The 18,749-nt window shown below is 42.5% G+C and overlaps 1 protein-coding gene across 5 annotated transcripts in view; it reads right to left on the bottom strand.

The window, feature by feature from the left end:
- FAT1 (FAT atypical cadherin 1) overlaps nucleotides 1-18,749 on the bottom strand; it is a 376,731-nt gene that overhangs the window by 136,521 nt on the left and 221,461 nt on the right. For all 5 annotated transcript variants that reach the window (XR_011030974.1, XM_068278660.1, XM_068278659.1 and 2 more), the window contains exon 4: nucleotides 9,176-9,237. Coding sequence is in view for 4 of the 5 variants with exons in the window: in XM_068278660.1 (XP_068134761.1) it covers nucleotides 9,176-9,237 (62 nt within the window). In the remaining variant the exon portion in view is untranslated. The remainder of the gene's footprint in view (nucleotides 1-9,175; nucleotides 9,238-18,749) is intronic.

Raw genomic sequence — 18,749 nt, 5'->3', positions numbered from 1 at the left:
GAGGTGGGAGGAGGGAGGTGGGAGGTGGGAGGAGGGAGGTGGGAGGTGGGAGGTGGGAGGAGGGAGGTGGGAGGAGGGAGGTGGGAGGTGGGAGGTGGGAGGTGGGAGGTGGGAGGAGGGAGGTGGGAGGTGGGAGGTGGGAGGAGGGAGGTGGGAGGTGGGAGGAGGGAGGTGGGAGGAGGGAGGTGGGAGGAGGGAGGTGGGAGGAGGGAGGTATTAAAATCTCCCTAGCAGAGAGTGTAGCAGCTGTCCCATAACTAATTAGTGTAGGTAGGCAAATGGTATAAAGCACCTTGCTTGGAGGAGGGAGGGTGGGTCCTCCAGCAGTGATGTGTATTTCACTCAATTAGGTGTGGCTCCAGGTATTAGAGCTTTTGAAACATGTTTTCTATCATTTTTCCAGTTGATAGAATTTTTTAAAACTTTGAAAGTTCGCCTCCCCATTGAAGTCTATGGCGGTTCGCGAACTTTTTCGCGAACCGAACCTTTCGCGGAAGTTCGCGAACAGGGTTCGCGAACCTAAAATCGGAGGTTCGGCCCAACTCTAATAACCAAGTGATATACTGTAAACTGCAGTCTATCTCCAGTCAGAATAAGTGGGATAGCAAACAGTTTACTTCTTATTATAAGCCTCAATCGGAGGTTCGGCCCAACTCTAATAACCAAGTGATATACTGTAAACTGCAGTCTATCTCCAGTCAGAATAAGTGGGATAGCAAACAGTTTACTTCTTATTATAAGCCTCAATAATTAGGGATAGTCGGAAATGACAATTTCTGAAACAGATGAATTTCCGCATTCCGACAAGTCTGTTGTCCGATTTCCACAGAATTGAGTTGTTTTCCATGGAAATTAGCTATATTTTGCGTAATTTGCTATATTTTGACCTGATATATTTAGCGGAAGTACGCTGAATGACTGAATCTTTGCTTGGCCCATTACTTCAGGGTCTCGAGATTGTGGGCGAATCTCCTGGCGGTGGCAGCACTGGGGCACACCTGCACTCCACCTCTTGGTGATTTGGAGGCCCTGGACGGTGGCAGAGCTCGGGGCCTCCGCCTGCCATGTGCACCAGTGTTTGTGAGTCTTGAGATTGACCTAAAATGTCAGAATCTCAGTAATGCAGCATTCCACGGTATTACGTTTTCCACAGTACAATACTGATTCTCTGATTGGCCCAATACTTCCCAGTCTTGTGATTAGCCCTAAAATTTGCACGTTTCAGTAACGCAGTATTCCACAGAATTCTGATTTCCACCACGAAAAAAAGCTGATTTCCAATCAAAAATATGGGATTTGGAAGCTCATCCCTACTGATTTTACTGTTGACACATTTGACGTATTCCAATTCGGAACCTAGTACCATATTCTGCCAATCAGAACCTGAATCTTTGTACATTCGCACCATGCAGGGGGTGTTAACTCACCCTTGACGCCACCCCTGCGCACAGCCTTCCATGCCACGTTCCAGCTCTCATATACTTCTTTCTTCATGACGCTGCCCTGTTGTTATTTTGGGCTTCCCTAGAGTCTGTATCACATACCTGAAACAAGTATGCAGCCTGTGTAGTCAGGCTATAGTTAGGTCTTTTTTACATGGCAGGCTAAATGGGATAAATTCACTGACTGCAGCTGATACAGTGTACTGGCAGGGTGCTTCCTAGTGTTTGGCACAAGCAGTGCAAGAGGCGGCCACCAGATTTGAGTCACATCTGACCACGGCCGTGCTTTACATGTGACATAATGCTGTTATTTGCTGCTGGGTAACCGCACTGAGTGTAAACCGCTGACACATGGAATTACAAAAACTGCCATTAGGCTGTATTAAACTGGTGGACGGTACACTAGAGGATAAACTTTCGTATAAATGCACCTGAAAAAAGGCCTTAGAGTACCTGAGCAACACACGTCTTCTGTATTCGTGGCTTAAAGCAAATCTGTGATTTAAGCAGGGATGTGGAGTCAGAGTTGGAGGTTTTATAAACTGAGGAGTCGGGAATCGGATGATTTTTGTACCAAATCCACAGCCCTGGTAAGTGTTAGACTAAGGAGTCGGAGGCAAAGCCATTTTGGGTACCTGGAGTCAGAGTTGGAGGTTTCATAAACTGAGGAGTCGGAGTCGGTTGATTTTTGTACCGACTCCACAGCCCTGGTTTTAAAGGACAACTCTGGTGACATGTGACATGATGAGATAGACATGGGTATGTACAGTGCCAAGCACACAAGTAACTAGGATGTGTTCCGTTTTTTCTTTCTCTGCCCGAAAATGTTAAACATCAGGTATGCAATTTACAGCTTCTGCCTGGGTCGGGACCGGGTTAAAACTATCACATAACCCTCGCTGATGAATAATTACAGCCATAAAAGACTTTCATGTCAGTAAATGGCTTCTGAGAGTAGGAAAGAGATAAAAGGGGTCAATAATTCATAGATTTGAGCTCTGGCATACTTCATTGAAGGTGTCATTGAGCAGAGACTATGGCCTCAATTCACTAAGATCATGCTAGAGATAATAAGGCAAGAGAAAACTTACCTCCACACGTGAGAGAGTCATCTTACCTCTTCATTCCTTAAGTTACCTCTCCTGTAGTTAATTTACCTCCTCTGTAGTTAATTTACCTCCTCTGTAGTTAATTTACCTCCTCTGTAGTTATTTTCACATGCAGCTAATTAACAGCCTGTCTTTAACTCTAGAGTTATTTTAAGGATTGGAGAGTTAATTTACAGACAGAAGAGTTAACTTTAGGCTTGCCTGAGGTAAAATGTTTCCTGAATACTACATGCCTTATCACCATGGTAACAACTCTAGAAGAGTTATTAAAGACAGGAGATAAGTTTAGTGAATTGAGGCCAATGAAACCATAAAAACTTAATAACTAAATTTAAATATAAAATAAAACTGTGGGATATTAAAAAAAAAGTAATTTTTAGGTGAAGGAGGATAGATACGATCATTTTCCTCATCAGTTTATTTTCACCTTGGATGTCGCTTTAAGAAAAAAGTTATATACTCACCTAAGAAGAGGGAAAGCTCTAGATCCCTTAGAGCAGGGATCCCCATTAGGTAGATAGTGATCTACCAGTAGATCGCGAAGGACTTCATGTAGGTAGATTATTTTGACTCGCTAAATTTTTAAAGTAGCTCACAAGCCAAAAAAAGTGTGGACACCTCTGCCTTAGGGCTGGTTCAGACGGGCGTTTTTGTGGCGTTTAACGCAGCGTTTCAGACGCAACGTTTTTTGGGATCTACTGCCATCCCATGCAAGTGAATGGGAGCGTTTAGAGCTGGCTTTTGCAGGCTTTCATGAAAGCCTGGCAGTAGATCCCAGCGTTGCGTCTAGTCTCAAAAGCAACATGCTGCTTTCAGAGGCAGTAAACGCGAGGAAACAATAGCAGAGACCAGAACTGCTAGCCTTGAACGCTTTTCAAAAGCTTTCAAAAGCTAGCTTTTAAACGCTGGCGTTTAAACGCTGGCGTTTGAACGCAATGCTAAGCAAAAGCTCAGCAGACGCCCGTGTGAACCAGCCCTTAGAGTGTTCCCGGTGCTCTCTGTTTTCCCTTGTTCCACTGCGGGGAACCCATTGCAGCAATCTAACTTCAATGTTGAAGAAGCCTTTGGGACTCCTCAAAAGGCTTTGGGAGTACTCGTGTCTCTGAGTACTTCCAAGGCAAGCTGCTCCGGAATGTGCAGTATAGAGCAACTCTTCTTTGAAAGTACTCGTAGACCCGAGTGCTTCACATTCCAAATCATTCTAAGAAGTCCCAAAGATGCAACTGCTGGGAAATTTGAACAGGGGACAGCGGGGGAACGAGGAGACCAAGAGAGGACTAGGAAGGTTCTATGGGATCCATAGCGTCCCCTCTTCTTATGTGACTATGTAAGTTTTATCTTCTTCGGCTGCTACAGGCATCCTTTAAAGAGACTCTGAAGTCTCTTTTTTTTTTCTTGTTAAGAGTTAAGGCCTAAGTGAAATCTCGCATCCCCGCGGCAGATGACAGATTTCTTACTGAGAATTAGCCCTGCAAAGCTCCCGAGCTCACAGGGCTTTACTTCCTCAAGAAGGCAGAGCTTTAGGCTGTAGCTTTGCCTCCTCCACCGTCAATCTCTGCGGATCGCCGCCTCTCCCCGTCCCTCTCAGTCTTCTTTCACTGAGAGGGGCGGAGATTGATTGCGGAGAGGCTGAGCTACAGCTCAAAGCTCAGCCTCTCCAGGAAGAAAAGCCCTGCGAGCCAGGGCAGCATGATCTGCGACCTGCAAAGTCATGGAACTTTGCAGCTCGCTTTCTGTGTAATAAATCACTCTTCTGCCATGGGGATGCCATGGGAATGCGGCGATTTCACTTAGGCATTTACTCTTAACAGGCTGATATGAAAAAATCTGTGAAAAAAAGAGACTTCAGGGTCTCTTTAAAGTTTAACGCACATGATCAGCAGGAAAACCAGGCAACAGGCATTGTATAAAAGGATATAAATGTGGTAGCCTGCATATCCCTCTCACTACAAAGTCACTCTAAGTCAAAAAAACCTTAGTGATTTGGAGGAAGATCCTTTACCTCTACAGACCAGATTGTGGTTAAAGACAATGAAAAACAGACTTCCTAATATATCCCTACCTTATCGCTTTCGCCATTAAGTGTAAATTGCAGCACAAAGATCAATGATTTGCAGTTCTCGCCTCTCCTGTCTCATCTCTTTAACCAACCGAATTAGGAGGGATAGACCATAAGACTGGTATACAAGCGCTCATCAATTGCCTATTGTACTAAAAACTCACTTCAGGCCTACTATGCCATAACTCGTTCTAACGAATCCAATAACACAACAATATTATTTCATGGAATGTGACGTTAAAAATGGGTTAAGGCCATTTGTCACAGCACAAACTGAGATAGGCTTTTGAGATTTTCCCATTAGAGGAAGGTAGTTTGGAACGGGGAGTTCATATGGCTGCAGCACAGTGCAGTAGCAGATCAAATTCCCTTGTAAACAAGAAAAAAAAGCCCACTAGCCCATCTGGTCAACATTTCAATGTGAAATTAATTTGCCAGATGCACACAACACTTGGCTGCTGCATCTCCCCCGTTTTAAATACCACTGTGTTTCTGGGTTCTTTTCCAAACTATTTCCAAGCTTACCTCCATTAAACAGACAAATAGGAATAAGGCCATTAAAGCTTGCATTACACTGTATAACCGCACTTTATGGTGCCTTTGCCATATCACTGAGCTGGCGATAAACTGAGCTGAGCAACAAAGACAGCTGGGGGGGACTTAAAATAAAAGTCATGAAGTAAAAAAAATAAAAAGCAATAATAAACCACGCAAATATTTCTCGCCACATTAACCCTGAGCACAACAACAAGAGGTATCCTGTAAACCTGGGTTAAATATAAAAACGCAAAGGATGATCTAAACCTTTAAATAAAAATCAGAGCTAGACTTTAGTGGCAGCTGCTGACAGAAATGAGATTAAGGCGTAACTAAAATTCTGGAAATATTGCAGATTTATTAAATCCGCAATTATCCTTGTTTGCCAAGCACTGTTTTGGAATTCAGTTTTGCTACGGAGGGCATACAGTATCATCAGGAGACTCTTTAGAGTTGTATTTCTGCTGAAAGTCCAAGGCTCTTAAAACTTTGAATACCAAGTAGTGTAGTTAGGCTTGAGCAGCCTCCTATTACTTGTTCTATCTATACTATTAAGTATTTTGTAAGTGTTCACAGATAGGGGGGATCTGTCACTCTGTCTGGTTAGTGATGGTCAGACTGGGGACTGATCATATGTGTATGGACAGTATGCACCCTCTGCACGCATCTCCTTACTAACTGATTCTGGCACCGTACCATGTATTGTAGAGAGGGGATTATGCTAAGTGATTACTGCTGTTCTTCCAAGCTGCTGCTGTCCACTCCGTGCATATAAATGCTTGCTTGGCTGAGAAAGACAAATGTGTCCGAATTGCTCTACAGAACGGACTTCATAGCTATGGGGACAGAATAAGCTGAAAGGCACTGCATAGAGTTTAAATCCCTTCTCCAGTTAAGCATTTTATTAACAAGGTGCCAGAAAGTTTGCAGGGAAAAAAAACGATAGCAGTTGATAGACAACTTTACAAATGCTATGTTACAAAATTGGTAGTGATACATGCTCTTAGGGCCCATTCACACTAGGGAGATTCCCGCTAATCGCCAAATCCCTAGTGATATTCTACCCTATGGCAGTGTTCTCACTGCTATGATTGGTGCCGATCGCAGGCATTTTGCAATTAGCACCAATCGCAAACGTGTTACCTGCAGCATTTTCGGAGCAATTCTGGAGCGATATCAGTACAGTGCTTATAAAGCGCTTACTGTGAATGCGCTGAAATCTTGTCTAGTGCTAGCGTTTTGCGCATTTAGATGTGAAAGGGGCCTAAGGGGAGTAAACCTACATATAGGTACGCCGCCGGTGAGCTGGGCACAGTGTGAGCCGAATGAAGGCTCTCGCTGCTGCTGCTCAGATCCCAGGCAGTGTAAAATACTATTCCCCCATGACAACTCGGAGGGAGACGTAATTTAGGGTCTGGCGATTGCCGGATCCCCGAATCACCCTTACGCGCCAGGCATACTGCTACGGCGATGCACCAAAACCACCTGCTTCAGGGAGTAAAGAGGAACTGTCGCGAAAATCTTAACATTTAAAACACATACAAATAAGAGGTACATTTCTCTCAGAGTAAAATGAGCCATAAATTACTTTTCTCCTATGTTGCTGTTACTTACAGTAAGTAGTAGAAATATGACATTACCGACAGATTTTGGACTAGCCCATCTTCTCATAGGGGGGTTCTCTTTATTTTTAAAAGTACGTAGTGAATGGCAGTTGCTCCATCCAACTGCCAAAATAGAGTACAGCGAGCAAAGAGGCTGGCCAGTATCTTAGTATACATTTTTTTTAGGGAATATCTTTATAAAGAATAAAGGCCATGCTGAGAATCCCCTATGAATAGATGGACTAGCCCAAAACCTGTCGGTAATGTCAGATTTCTACTACCTACTGTGAGTGACAGCAAGATAAGAAAGAAATAATTATGGCTCATTTTACTCTGGGAGAAATGTACTTCTTATTTGCATGCGTTTTAAATTTTAAGATTTTCGCGGCAGTTCCTCTTAAGGCCTGTTTCCCATGAGCAGTTGCAGTAGGTACATTCACTGCCTGCCAGCTACTAACATGCAATGGCGGGCGCTCACTAGTGCTCAGCATGGGCAACACTGATGGTTCCACTGCAGTGAGTTACATCTGAGCATGGCTGCAGCCAAACACAGACGTGACATGAGGCAGGCCTTTGCTGCCGGGGAACCGCACCACTTATTAAGCACTGACGGGTGTGGTGTTACATACACTGCCATTCCGCTGTGTTCATTTGCAGGCAGACTCGAGGCTGAACTGTGAACTCATACAGATCAGCCTCCCATGTTAAAAAGACCTTAGGTAGGACCACACTTGCAAAACATGGATCCTAACTTGTGTATAGAAAGTGCTGGTGTCGCTTTAGAGCGTGTTCCCTCAGCTGGTGTATTCCCATCTCTGTATTGCCTCTGTGTGCGCCAGTTTCCGACTTACTAATGCGAGCCGAAATGTGCATTACTGGACACCATGAATGTTATGTTTGCATTGCAAATGAATGGCGACAATGTACCGTGTGTTGCAATGCCAATGTTAATTTCAGCGTAAACTTACCCTTACTGTAAGGACAAGCCACGAAAAGACAACTGGGTGAAGGTTAGATTTCAGAATTCCTTACACAGAAGAAAAGATTAACAAAATACCAAAGCAGCTCGGGTTGACCCAGAACCACAAGGAAAGTATAGGGTAAACTAGACTAGACTAAAAGAGACCGAAAAGCCCTCCTACTAAAAAGCTAATGCTCAGTATAGTTTGTCTTCTTAAAACAGGAGGAATCTACAATAATGCAGCTTTAAGTGAACATCAGTGGTTAGCCACAATGAAGCAAATAATTTCTTTATGCCGCTGAAAGCCAGGCTAGCATCCAGAACCGCTGGTGTATAGCATGCCTATAGCTTATACATTTTACAGAGCCACATCAATCCCACATTTAGACAGCCTGTTTTGGACTGTTGGTCCTCCTCAGTGCATGGCAGCGATGGTTAAGGCACATTACACTGAGCCTACCCTTTTTTGTCTGCATATTGGGTTGATGTGGCTCTGTAAAATTTACAAGCTATATGCTTGCTATACACCAGCGGTTCTGGGTGCAAGCCTGGCTTCAGCGCATAAAGAGATATTATCGCAAATACCTTCTGTTTTAACCCCTTCCCGTCCGCCTAATGCGTCAGGAAGGTGGCAGCCCCAGGACCACTTAACCCCATCAAGAGCGGTAGGCGGGGATTGCTGGGGATCACACATGTGCATTCCCGCATTCAGTCTACCAGTGGCGATCGCCGCTAGGAGACTGTTAGATGGCAATATCGCCATCTATTTATTGTACAGCGCTGCGATCTACTGCAGCACTGTACTGGGGACAGCTGTGTCACTGGGCTGTCCACTGGAAAGGCTCAGATCGTGATCCCCTCTCATAGGCTGATGCCTATGAGAGACGATCGCCCTGATTGGCTGGCGGGCAGAGGGAGTGAGGTGAGTTATAAATTTTTTTTAAAAAAATTAGCGATATTTATTAATAAAAAAATAATAAATTCATAAAAAAAGAAAACATAGCAGCAGCGATCAGAGCCCACCAACAGAAAGTTCTGTTGGTGGGCAGAAAAAAGGGGGGGGGGGGAGATTCACATGTGTGCTGCGTTGCATGGCTCTTCAGCGAGTTATTTAAGCTGCAGAGAAAAAATAGTCCGGTCACTAGGAGTGGAGGGGGGTGGGTGGGGGGGAAGGGGTTAAGCCTACGGTCCTCAAATTAAAAAGGAAAATTACATAAAAAACATGCAAATTGATAGAAAGCTGCTCTTGTTCTCTCCTGCAAGCAACATATACATTTCTCAAACAAACAGACATGTCTGCAGAAGCTTATTTATCAATACAGTTGTCGGGTCAACCAGAGAAAAACGTGCATCAGTTTCTCGGTTAAACTTGTCTTGATAAATTAGCTACACAAAGTCCCCAAATACGTATGTAAGTCTTACACCAATAATTGTGAATTTGAGATCAATTATGGAATAAGTACCTCAAGAATATGCTCTGACTGCTGTTCCCGGTCAAGTTTCCTTGATGTAGTGGTGATCAAACCTAGAGAAAAAAATGAAAAAAGAATATGAATGTTTTTTTTTATCTAAATATAAACAGGACAAGAGTACCGGTATATCTAAGTATAACAGTAAAGCATTCATTCATTTTCATAACACAAACACCATTTTTTTTTTATCCCATTCTCTTTGTAGTTAATAATGAACTGCTGTAGACGCTGGGTATTGTTTATGGATTCTGTTTTATGATAAAACTATCGTGTGAATAAAATTATTCATATGCTTGTGATAAACCTCGGAGATTTGTGTTTTCCGTCACTTTATTATAAAGTAATGTCTTATAAGATTGTAGAAACCCATAAATTAGCAAGCTGTTTCAGGATGGTATATTACTATTTTCAAGCAAGGTTAAACACATTATTGCAACAACACCTAAAGCCCAACTAGAACCAAATATTACACAAGACAAATTCTTTTAGCAATCGGGGGATGATCTAAATGTGCCGGTCACTGCGCTACAACTTGCTTCCTGTGCTCTCTGACTTCAGCTGGTGGGTGGGTCAATCGGTTGTAACTAGTACACACCCAAAGTAAAAAGCACTTAGTAAACAGATACCCAGCCTCATTTCCCAGTGTGATTGTTTTACAATAGAAACCATCTGTCCACATGAGGAAGTGGGTCTTGTAGAGTCGTACAATCTCCAATAACTACAGGGAGCTAGTCAGGTAGTTGAGTTCTTGTATGGATAGGTGCTCTGCTGCATTCAGCCAGAGCTACACAAGTGGACCTGATTTATGGCATAAATCCATGATTGCAGAAAAAAACGAAACCGTAAATTCACTACATAAAAATGTCCTATCATGTGCATGTAAATGTGTGTGCAGGACCTGCAGTGGCAAGTTGGAAAGTGTTTATGTGATTCAATGAACTCAAAGGGATGCTAGCCAAGACATTCAATCAACCCCACTTGAGAATATTTCAATGCGTTCCTGACCATTCCTATTGGTGAGATGAATGGATCAATGGGAGGCTCTTCAGGGATATGTAAACATGTCAGTGCTCCTGCTCAGTGTTGCTACAGGAAAGCAATGGAGTGGACAGGTGTCAGCGAGCTCTGCAATTAAAATTACGAAAGGACCCCAGATATATAACCATTAGAAAACCTGTACTGACCCAGATAGCAGGGGACATCAATAAAAATTCTCCTACACTTTTATCCTACTGTTATTACAAAAGTGGGTTTGAAAATGCCACTATAAATTTCCCTTATATGATGGACCCCGTCTCCTTCTTGAGATACAGCCCCTTATCCGTAACACTGGACAAGGCTGTTCTTGCACGGGGGTGGAGCACTTGCTTACTAAACTCACTTTACCCACCAATACCAGTTTAGATTGGGATGAGAAGATAACAGACAAGACGAGACAAATAACATTTATATTGTGCTTTTCTCCTGGTGGATTCAAACCATCAGGAGAAAAATCTAAGTTTTTACATGGATACGCTCTATAGCAGGAGTAGGGAACCTATGGCTCGGGAGCCAGATGTGGCACCTTTGATGGCTACATCTGGCTCACAGATGTAGGGGTTGGATTCACTAAGCTACACTGCTCAAGCAGCGCAGCTTAGTGTGGCAGCACAAGTAACATTTTCAAAGTAAGCACACTACTGCTGTAGCATGCACTACTAACTTGCTCGTGCTCCCCCCAAAACTAACATCTGCTCCAATTGTCCCTCTCTTAACCCTGTCAGGTCCAGTGGCTTTGTAGGATGAGATTGGCCTCGACAGGCAGCCAATTGGGCCAAAGTGCGGGGATCTCATCCTATCAAGTGAACCAACCCCCAAGTCAGCTAGCTAATTGTAAAAGCTGTTAGTCGGTATTTCTTCTGTCTGGCTCTCGGGGAAATGGCTGATGTTTCTGAAATCCAAGAGAAGCTGAAGACGTGTCTGACACTTCCGCTGCCCAGAGGATCAACTGTGTACACATCACCATGGCAACAGGGACGGGAGCCCTCGTCCTCTGCTGCACATGTGCACTGTGCCAGTTTGAAACATATTGTATGGCTCTCACGGAATTACATTTTAAAATATGTGGCGTTTATGGCCCTCTCAACCTAAAAGGTTCCTGACCCCCTGCTCTATAGGCAGTAGCAGTGTTAGCGAGTTTTGCCCAAGGTCTCCTTACTGAATGGCTTACTGAACAGGAAGAAATGATTACTGAACAGGAAGAAACAAGATTGGAACCCAGGGCTCCTGGGTCAGAGGCAGAGCCCTTAACCAGTACACTATTCAGCCAAAGTTACTGGGAGTAGAGAGAAGAATGCTGTTTTTTCTACTCTAAATAAATGACAGCACCAAACATCACAATAGATGGCCACCACTCACTCACACAGTTATTTAGTAAGTTACAGATTGCCCAGCAAGCTCATGGTGAGCCAGTACTCCTAGGAGTGTGTAAGGGGCTGAAAGAAATCAAAAAGCCTATTTACTAAAGTTATGTAATAAATGATGTGTGACTTGCCTATTAAGCAATGTAATGCCAGGTGATAAACAGGGAAAGGGGCACTTTTCCCTATTCACATCAGTAAAGCTGGGCACACCACACACACTGATGACCCTGCTTAGTTCCTAATATACACAGACAGCAGTAGACCATGGCACATTGTAGCCACTCGCTTAGCAGGCAGGACGCACCTCAATCCCTCAGCTTTGTAAACTGGAACCTATACAGTCGTTTTTTTTTTTTTTTTTTGAAAAGTTTTGTTACAAAGGTAATACCTGTAATTTAACATGATTGCTTTTGAGTATTTGTCAATTTAAGGTTTAAGCGGGCTTTAAATCATCAGCGGGGGTTTTCAATAGATATTGTACATTCACTAATAGAGCTTCCATAGAACGCTGTTACTACAGAGACGGAAGAAGCCAACACTAAACACAATGATCACCTCCAGGGGATATTTCTACGTTCGTTACTTTGACCACTGTGCTCTAAAGGCAAGCAGAGTGGCAATTTCTCACTGTTCTAAAAGAAATATTAATTCATGAAATCTCCAGCAGGGATGGCTGGGCTGGCAGTTTAGATGCCTAACTCACAAGGACTTAATAAAGCACCTGACACTTGTAATCAAGAAAGTATGGTATGAAGCAAAAGAATCATAGTGATGAGAAAGAAGGGAGAGAAAGAGAGAGCTTTTAGCAAGTGCTGAGCCGAGGTTTGCCATTATTTCATTTCTCCACCTGCCCACGCTTTATCTCGTATTTAAATAAGTGGACCCAAATGACATCTCTGTAAAATGACTTTATGCTAAGAATCCATGTGCCATTACTTAGCTGCGCATACATTGGAAAATGCAGTTATTTGTTGTAGAATTGTGAGGCCTTTTATATCATGAGGTACGTGTATCAGAGACACTGATAGTTCCCAGTCTCTGTCAGCTTATTCATATATAACAAGTACTATTCACCTGCCCCCAGGAACAAGAATACATCGCTCTGAAAACCTTCACTAGCAATGAAGTGCCAAGCACTTTAGCACAGACAGATGCCATGTGTGGATCATGATTTGGGAAATAATAAGCTGTACCAAGGGCAGGCAATACTGGAGAGGTGAAGGCCTACATTAAATAAAGCTAGATTAATTGTAAAATTAAAAGGAACTTAACAGTGCTATTGAATGCTTTTTGAAATTTTAAGTATTAGTATGCTTAAAATGAAGTTCTGACGTATGGTTCTGATGAATACAGCAATGCATTTACATGACTAATTTTGCTTTTGTTCTAAAATAAAAGCTTATCTCTGCCCAGTACTCAGTTTTTACAGATGTTATCACAACTTCTGCAGAGATATGCTAATGAGTTTAGAGAGTAAAGGTGCGTACACACGCACTACATCCGGGAACGACGGGTCTGTCAGGCCCTCCCACTGGGTGGACTTTCAGCCGACAGTAGGACGTGTGTACGCGCTGTCGGCTGACTAATAAGGCTGTTTCTGAACGATCCGCTTAGCTACAGAGGCGCTAGGCTTCCTACTTGAACACATTTGTTGTTGTACTCCTATTTATAGCCTGATGAAGTGGGATATGCTCACGAAACGCGTTGCACTTATCTGGAGTATGTAAATAAATTGTTTTTGTTGGAAAAATCAACAGCATCTTGTGTCTACCTTGGGGAGGTAAGTCCACCGCCAACCCCCCAGTTTTAAAAGTTTTTACCTCTTTTTACACTTCTGGTGCCTCTGTACAACTGTACAATTATCGTGTCCACCCCTGGTGGAGGGGATTTGGTCTCTTTCTTCCGATCTACAGAGAGCAACTTCTTATTCCAGAGTGGGGACAGGTCTAATACTCCCCACCTGCCTATATAGTGGTTGCCTGGATGGCAACCCAGATTTGTAAGTATAACATTATACTTACCCTTTCATTCCCATAATTCCAGTACATACTACACTATATCGGGCTCCCTGTGCCTCCCCTTTTATCCCTGCATCCATCAGATCGGTGTTAGACAAGATTTCCTAGTTTTAAGGTGCCCATACACACATCCATTTTTCCATTCGATTCCCTGCAGATATGCTTACCGTATAAGACGACTGGGCGTATAAGATGACCCCCCAACTTTTACAGTTAAAATATAGAGTTAGGAATATACTTGCCGTATAAGACTACCCCTCTTACAACGCACACCAAATTAAAATAAAAATAAAAAAAATCATGTACTGGTGCTGTGTATGAACAGATACTGGTGCTGTACTGTATGTTACCCAGTATATAACAGTATATAGTCAATTGACTTGTTGCATTGGTCAACTCTCCTTAAGTAGACTGGTCAGCTCTCCTTGTCTACCTGTTTATCAGAGCAGTATGGAAGAATAGATTGCGCTCCCTCAGCAGAGAGATCTGAGAGGCGGTAACAGGATAGGGCGTATCACCCGGCATCAATGACGCCCGGCGTATAAGACGACCCCCAACTTTTCAGAAGATTTTCAAGGGTTAAAAAGTAGTCTTATACGCAGGAATATACAGTACTTTGATGGAATCAGATGGAAATCAATTGCTTTAAATGTCAGGCACAGACTGAATTTCTCTTAGAAGATTGCAGCTTATAGCAATGAAAGTCTGTGGTGCAAAAAGTGGCTGGTGTCAGGGTTCATGTCAGGATGATTTTAATGCAATGTAACTAACACAAACTAGTCAATGAGCTTATACAGAGGCAAACTGACCAAATATCTTCTGGTGTTTTGTAGGACCTTCTATGGCCCTCTCTGAATATCCATTTTACTTTTTGATTACTGGATTACGCCAATGGAGTGGCAGGCTGAACGGAAGCCAAACAGACTGGGGCTCACTGAACGCCTTATTTAAAAGATGGTGTTTTTTGGTTGTAAAAGACCAGTGCTATGTGCTTGTAACATTCACACTTTTGGATAGTCTTTCTACTGATCTGTTAAAGCATATAGGAATTTTATTCCAGGGATGAAGTAAAGATTTTATTTTACAGCAGAAAATCACATAACTAAGTCTTTTTACTTTTCTGCCAGGATAAAAAGAATTCCTAGGTCTGCCAACGGGACAACATATCCCTGGGAATCCCCTGGTTCCCAAGTCACAGTAGAAAGAAAAAACTGAAGAGAGAAGGATCCTGGGAAAAATGAAAGTAAGAGAAATTACAAGTTAGCTTGGCCTGTAGGCATTAATCATTTTAATGATTACATCCAGCAAACACGTAGTGGACCTGCAGCCAGAGTCAGACACAATGTATTCGCTAGGGGTATAAAATCCGGTATGAGAAACAGGACACAATACAAATAAGCCACAAAGTATTAAAAAAAAAAAAAAACGCCAAAAGCAGTGAACACACTGTTGCTTTACAAAAAGGGTTAAAACACAGCAGCCTGAGCTAATGGTCTTTAGTCAGCCTTTTGTTCAATTACAGTCTTTGTGGTGCATCTACTGCCTTTAAAAAGCAATAGATCTGCAGTTTGACAGCAACTGAATTAAACTACTAAATCTGAAACCGAAATAAATGACTAAATAAAAATCAGCAAGACAAGACAACATAATCTGCAGGCAATTTGCATTGAATCTTGTTTTTCTCTTCAATCTATTCTCTTTTCTATATTCGAGTATGTATTTTTTTGTCAAGGCATAACTTCATTTAAATCAGCTTCATTAATATTAGAAGACAAAATCTACAGGTTGTCTTGTATAAACCAGCTATAAATATTCTTTACAGATATTTGTAGCATTTTCGAGAGCGTATCGAAACTGAAGATACTTGGCTTAAATCTGTGTTTATGGGGAATATGTTAATATTGTGATACTTTATAATATGAACAAACAGCCAGGCTGAAGAGATGTGAAATAAGAAAAACACCCATAGGGTAAAACAGAGATGAGACCAAAGCTTTCCATCCACCAAATGTAACTCCACAATGATTTTCAGAGCTCCAAGAGAAATGACCAAATTCGTCGCAAGGTGAGGTACCTTTCAAAGCGGAGTGACGACCACGGAGCATGTGGGCTATGTCCTGAGGGGATACTTCCGTCTTTCCAAGCCAGTCTGCCTGCCTTTCTTTTCATACCCGGCTAAGTATCCTTTTCTTATTCACTTCTTTGCAGATCCTAATAGGCTGCTTCCACTTGGTCATTAGTGACTCTGACAGTATTTAAACTGCACTTTTAGTCTGATAGGTTGCACAGTTATTGCATATGTTGAATGATTGTTTGTTTGTGTAGCACTATATGCACTTTCATGGTTCCAATTTTTTGCACTTTATAATTCTTACTGAACCCGGATTCATCCACGAGGGGGCTCATTCTCTGAGCCCCCAGTGGTTACAGGTTATACATCCACTGAGACTGAACATAATAGATTATTATATCTAGCAGGCCCATTATGTTGAATATGGCTGGAAATACAATATTATGCTGTTTTTAGATGTTTTTAAATTTTTGTGTATCATTGATATGTGTTTGCAAAGCTTGTAATAAAAATATATTTTTTTGATTGATACATATGGTCTGCAGTGGTGCTGTGTATAGGGGTATCTTTTCTCTTTAGTACTATGAAAACATTCAGCAACACTAAGGCCTCTTTCCCACCAGGACGTTGCGTTTTAGGGGACGTGCCCCTAACGCAACGCCTGGTGGTGTCGGAGGTGGACGCCAGAGTGAGCCGCATTGTGCGGCTGTTGGTGCGCCTTTTTTGTCTCATACCTTGCGGGGACCACGTGATCGGAACACTCCGCATCACGTGGTCCCGCCAGCCAATCAGCGGCCGCTCCAGGAAGAAAACACAGCAGAAGTGATGGGAAGTCTGGCTCTTTTCAATGAATCGATTCATTGAAAAGAGCCGGCCTTCCTATCTCTACTGTTCAGATTCGATTCAGAGGCAGAGCAGCAGGACTGAACCTAGTGATGGGAAGTCCGACTCTTTTCAATGAATCGATTCTGAACAGTAGAGATAGGAAGTCCGGCTCTTTTCAATGAATCGAGCCGAACTTCCCATCACTACAAGGCAGTGCAGTGAATATTAATTAGCCATGTGTTTAACAATAGCAGACTCTCCCCTCCTCCTCAAAATAAAAAAAAACACAATACTGAGCATGTGCAAACAGTCTAATGTAGAACGCACAGCATGCTGCACTTTTTAATAACGTGCAGCGTTACAATGTAACGCAACGTGGGCACTGTGAACAGCCTATTGACTTTTCATTACTGTGAGTTGGGCTGCGTTACAGGCTGTACTAACGTGCGCCTGTAACGTCCCACTGTGAAAGCAGCCTAAATCATAAGTACGCTGACACTGAACAGAATGCAAAATGAGTGTCAGGAATATTCGCCAAATGTCTAAGAGGACATGATTAGGTATGTAACGCAACCCTGACCCCACTGGATGCACACCTATTTGAGGATCAGTGATTATGAAAGCCACCTGTAAGCAGCATTGTTGTGTTGAGCCTAGGTGTCTCTCAATAGAAGTCAACTTCTAGTCCTCAAAGGAGCCTTTCTTTGAATGAATTGCAATTTGCAGGCTTGAAATGTGCCGTAGAAGTAACATCTCTACGCGACCTTTTCAGCGGTGTTAATCTGAATATTTAACACGTACTTTGTTAAATAAATTCAAAATCAGAACGTGTTTGAGAGCAGAAGACCAAGAATTAAAAAAACGAAAAAGAATAGCACCAGTTTTAATTTTCCTTCTCTCATTTGCTAAATATTTGATTACATGGTCGGCTCTGCAGTACATCCAATACATAGTAATGAGGAATCCAATTATGTTTGGATATAACCTGGCCTCAAAATAAACAGCTTCTATCTGTAATTGGTTTTAGTTTTGGATGAAACCATAGATCTCGAATTGGCCGAGTGCTGTTAATATCAGGGCTCTTGGAGGACAGGATGAGACATTTAGACTTACAAATGCATTGCCTTCATTTGAGACCAGGTGGTAATTCAGCTCCTATTTGTCTGTGACATAAGATTGTCATAAAAGCAATCCTCTTTATAGTTTACCAAAACATGCATCAGATATAGCATGTGTGGTATGCGTTGCATTATCATTTCAGAAAGGATATTTAATAACACTTCAGAAAGAGCCCCAGGAAAGCATAAATATCTGTGAGAATACAATCCATACGCATCTCCCATCAGGCCCCTGGTGCGTTGGGTAACCCTGTTTTGCCGCAGGGTAATGCTACACCAATGAAAGTCTATGGGTCATTTCATACCTGTGCGGTGCAATGCGCCAGAAGCCCTTAATTTGACACTTGGGTAACACTAGAATATCCGCTGGTTGGTGGCCGGCTTGCACAGCGACGTGCGGTGACCAGAAGTCATGTAAGTCTATGGCAATGCAGCTTTTTAAAAAAATAAATAAATAAATATTCGTGTTTTCCTGCTTGGCCTGCAGCCAGAATGGAGATTCCCGCGAACTGCCGCACTAATATCCATAGGATTTTTTTGGCGTAGGTCCCCAGTGTGAGACCGTCCTCAAGTCTCATACCCAGGCTAGATAATCCTTGGCCAAGATGATCGTTTTGTGCTGTCACAAGAGTCTAGTGTGTACAGCTGCCCCAAAAAGAGATCCAAGAGCAAGCATATTATTTTCTTTTGCTCCCACACTGCAGTATTCTGCTTGCTTGCGCACTACTATCCTCCCCTCCCCTCTGAATAGTACACACTGCTTGGCAAAATATGAACAGCATGTCTGTACAGTGCTCAAACCCTGAAATGTTGCCATAATTATCAATCTACAATCATTAAAAAACATTTGACTGAAACTCAGGGGAAAAGAATGTAAATTATTAGGATCAACTAATTAATCAAGGAATAGATATTTGTCCCCACATAGCTATAATGAATCTTAAAGTGCACAGTCTTGGGATTTTTAAGGGGATAGGTAAAGAGACTAATTAGACATCAAGGGCAGGTCGAAAAGTAGTAAAAATAATAATAATAATATCATTTTATAGACAATTACATATAAAATAGTGCACAAATAACATTGAGGCTAGGTTCACAGTGGTCAGTTGCATAACACATGCGTTATGACTG

Source organism: Hyperolius riggenbachi, chromosome 1, assembly GCF_040937935.1.
Source record: "Hyperolius riggenbachi isolate aHypRig1 chromosome 1, aHypRig1.pri, whole genome shotgun sequence".
In the NCBI taxonomy this organism is placed as follows: Eukaryota; Metazoa; Chordata; class Amphibia; order Anura; family Hyperoliidae; genus Hyperolius; species Hyperolius riggenbachi.
This window is presented reverse-complemented; position numbering and strand designations above follow the sequence as displayed.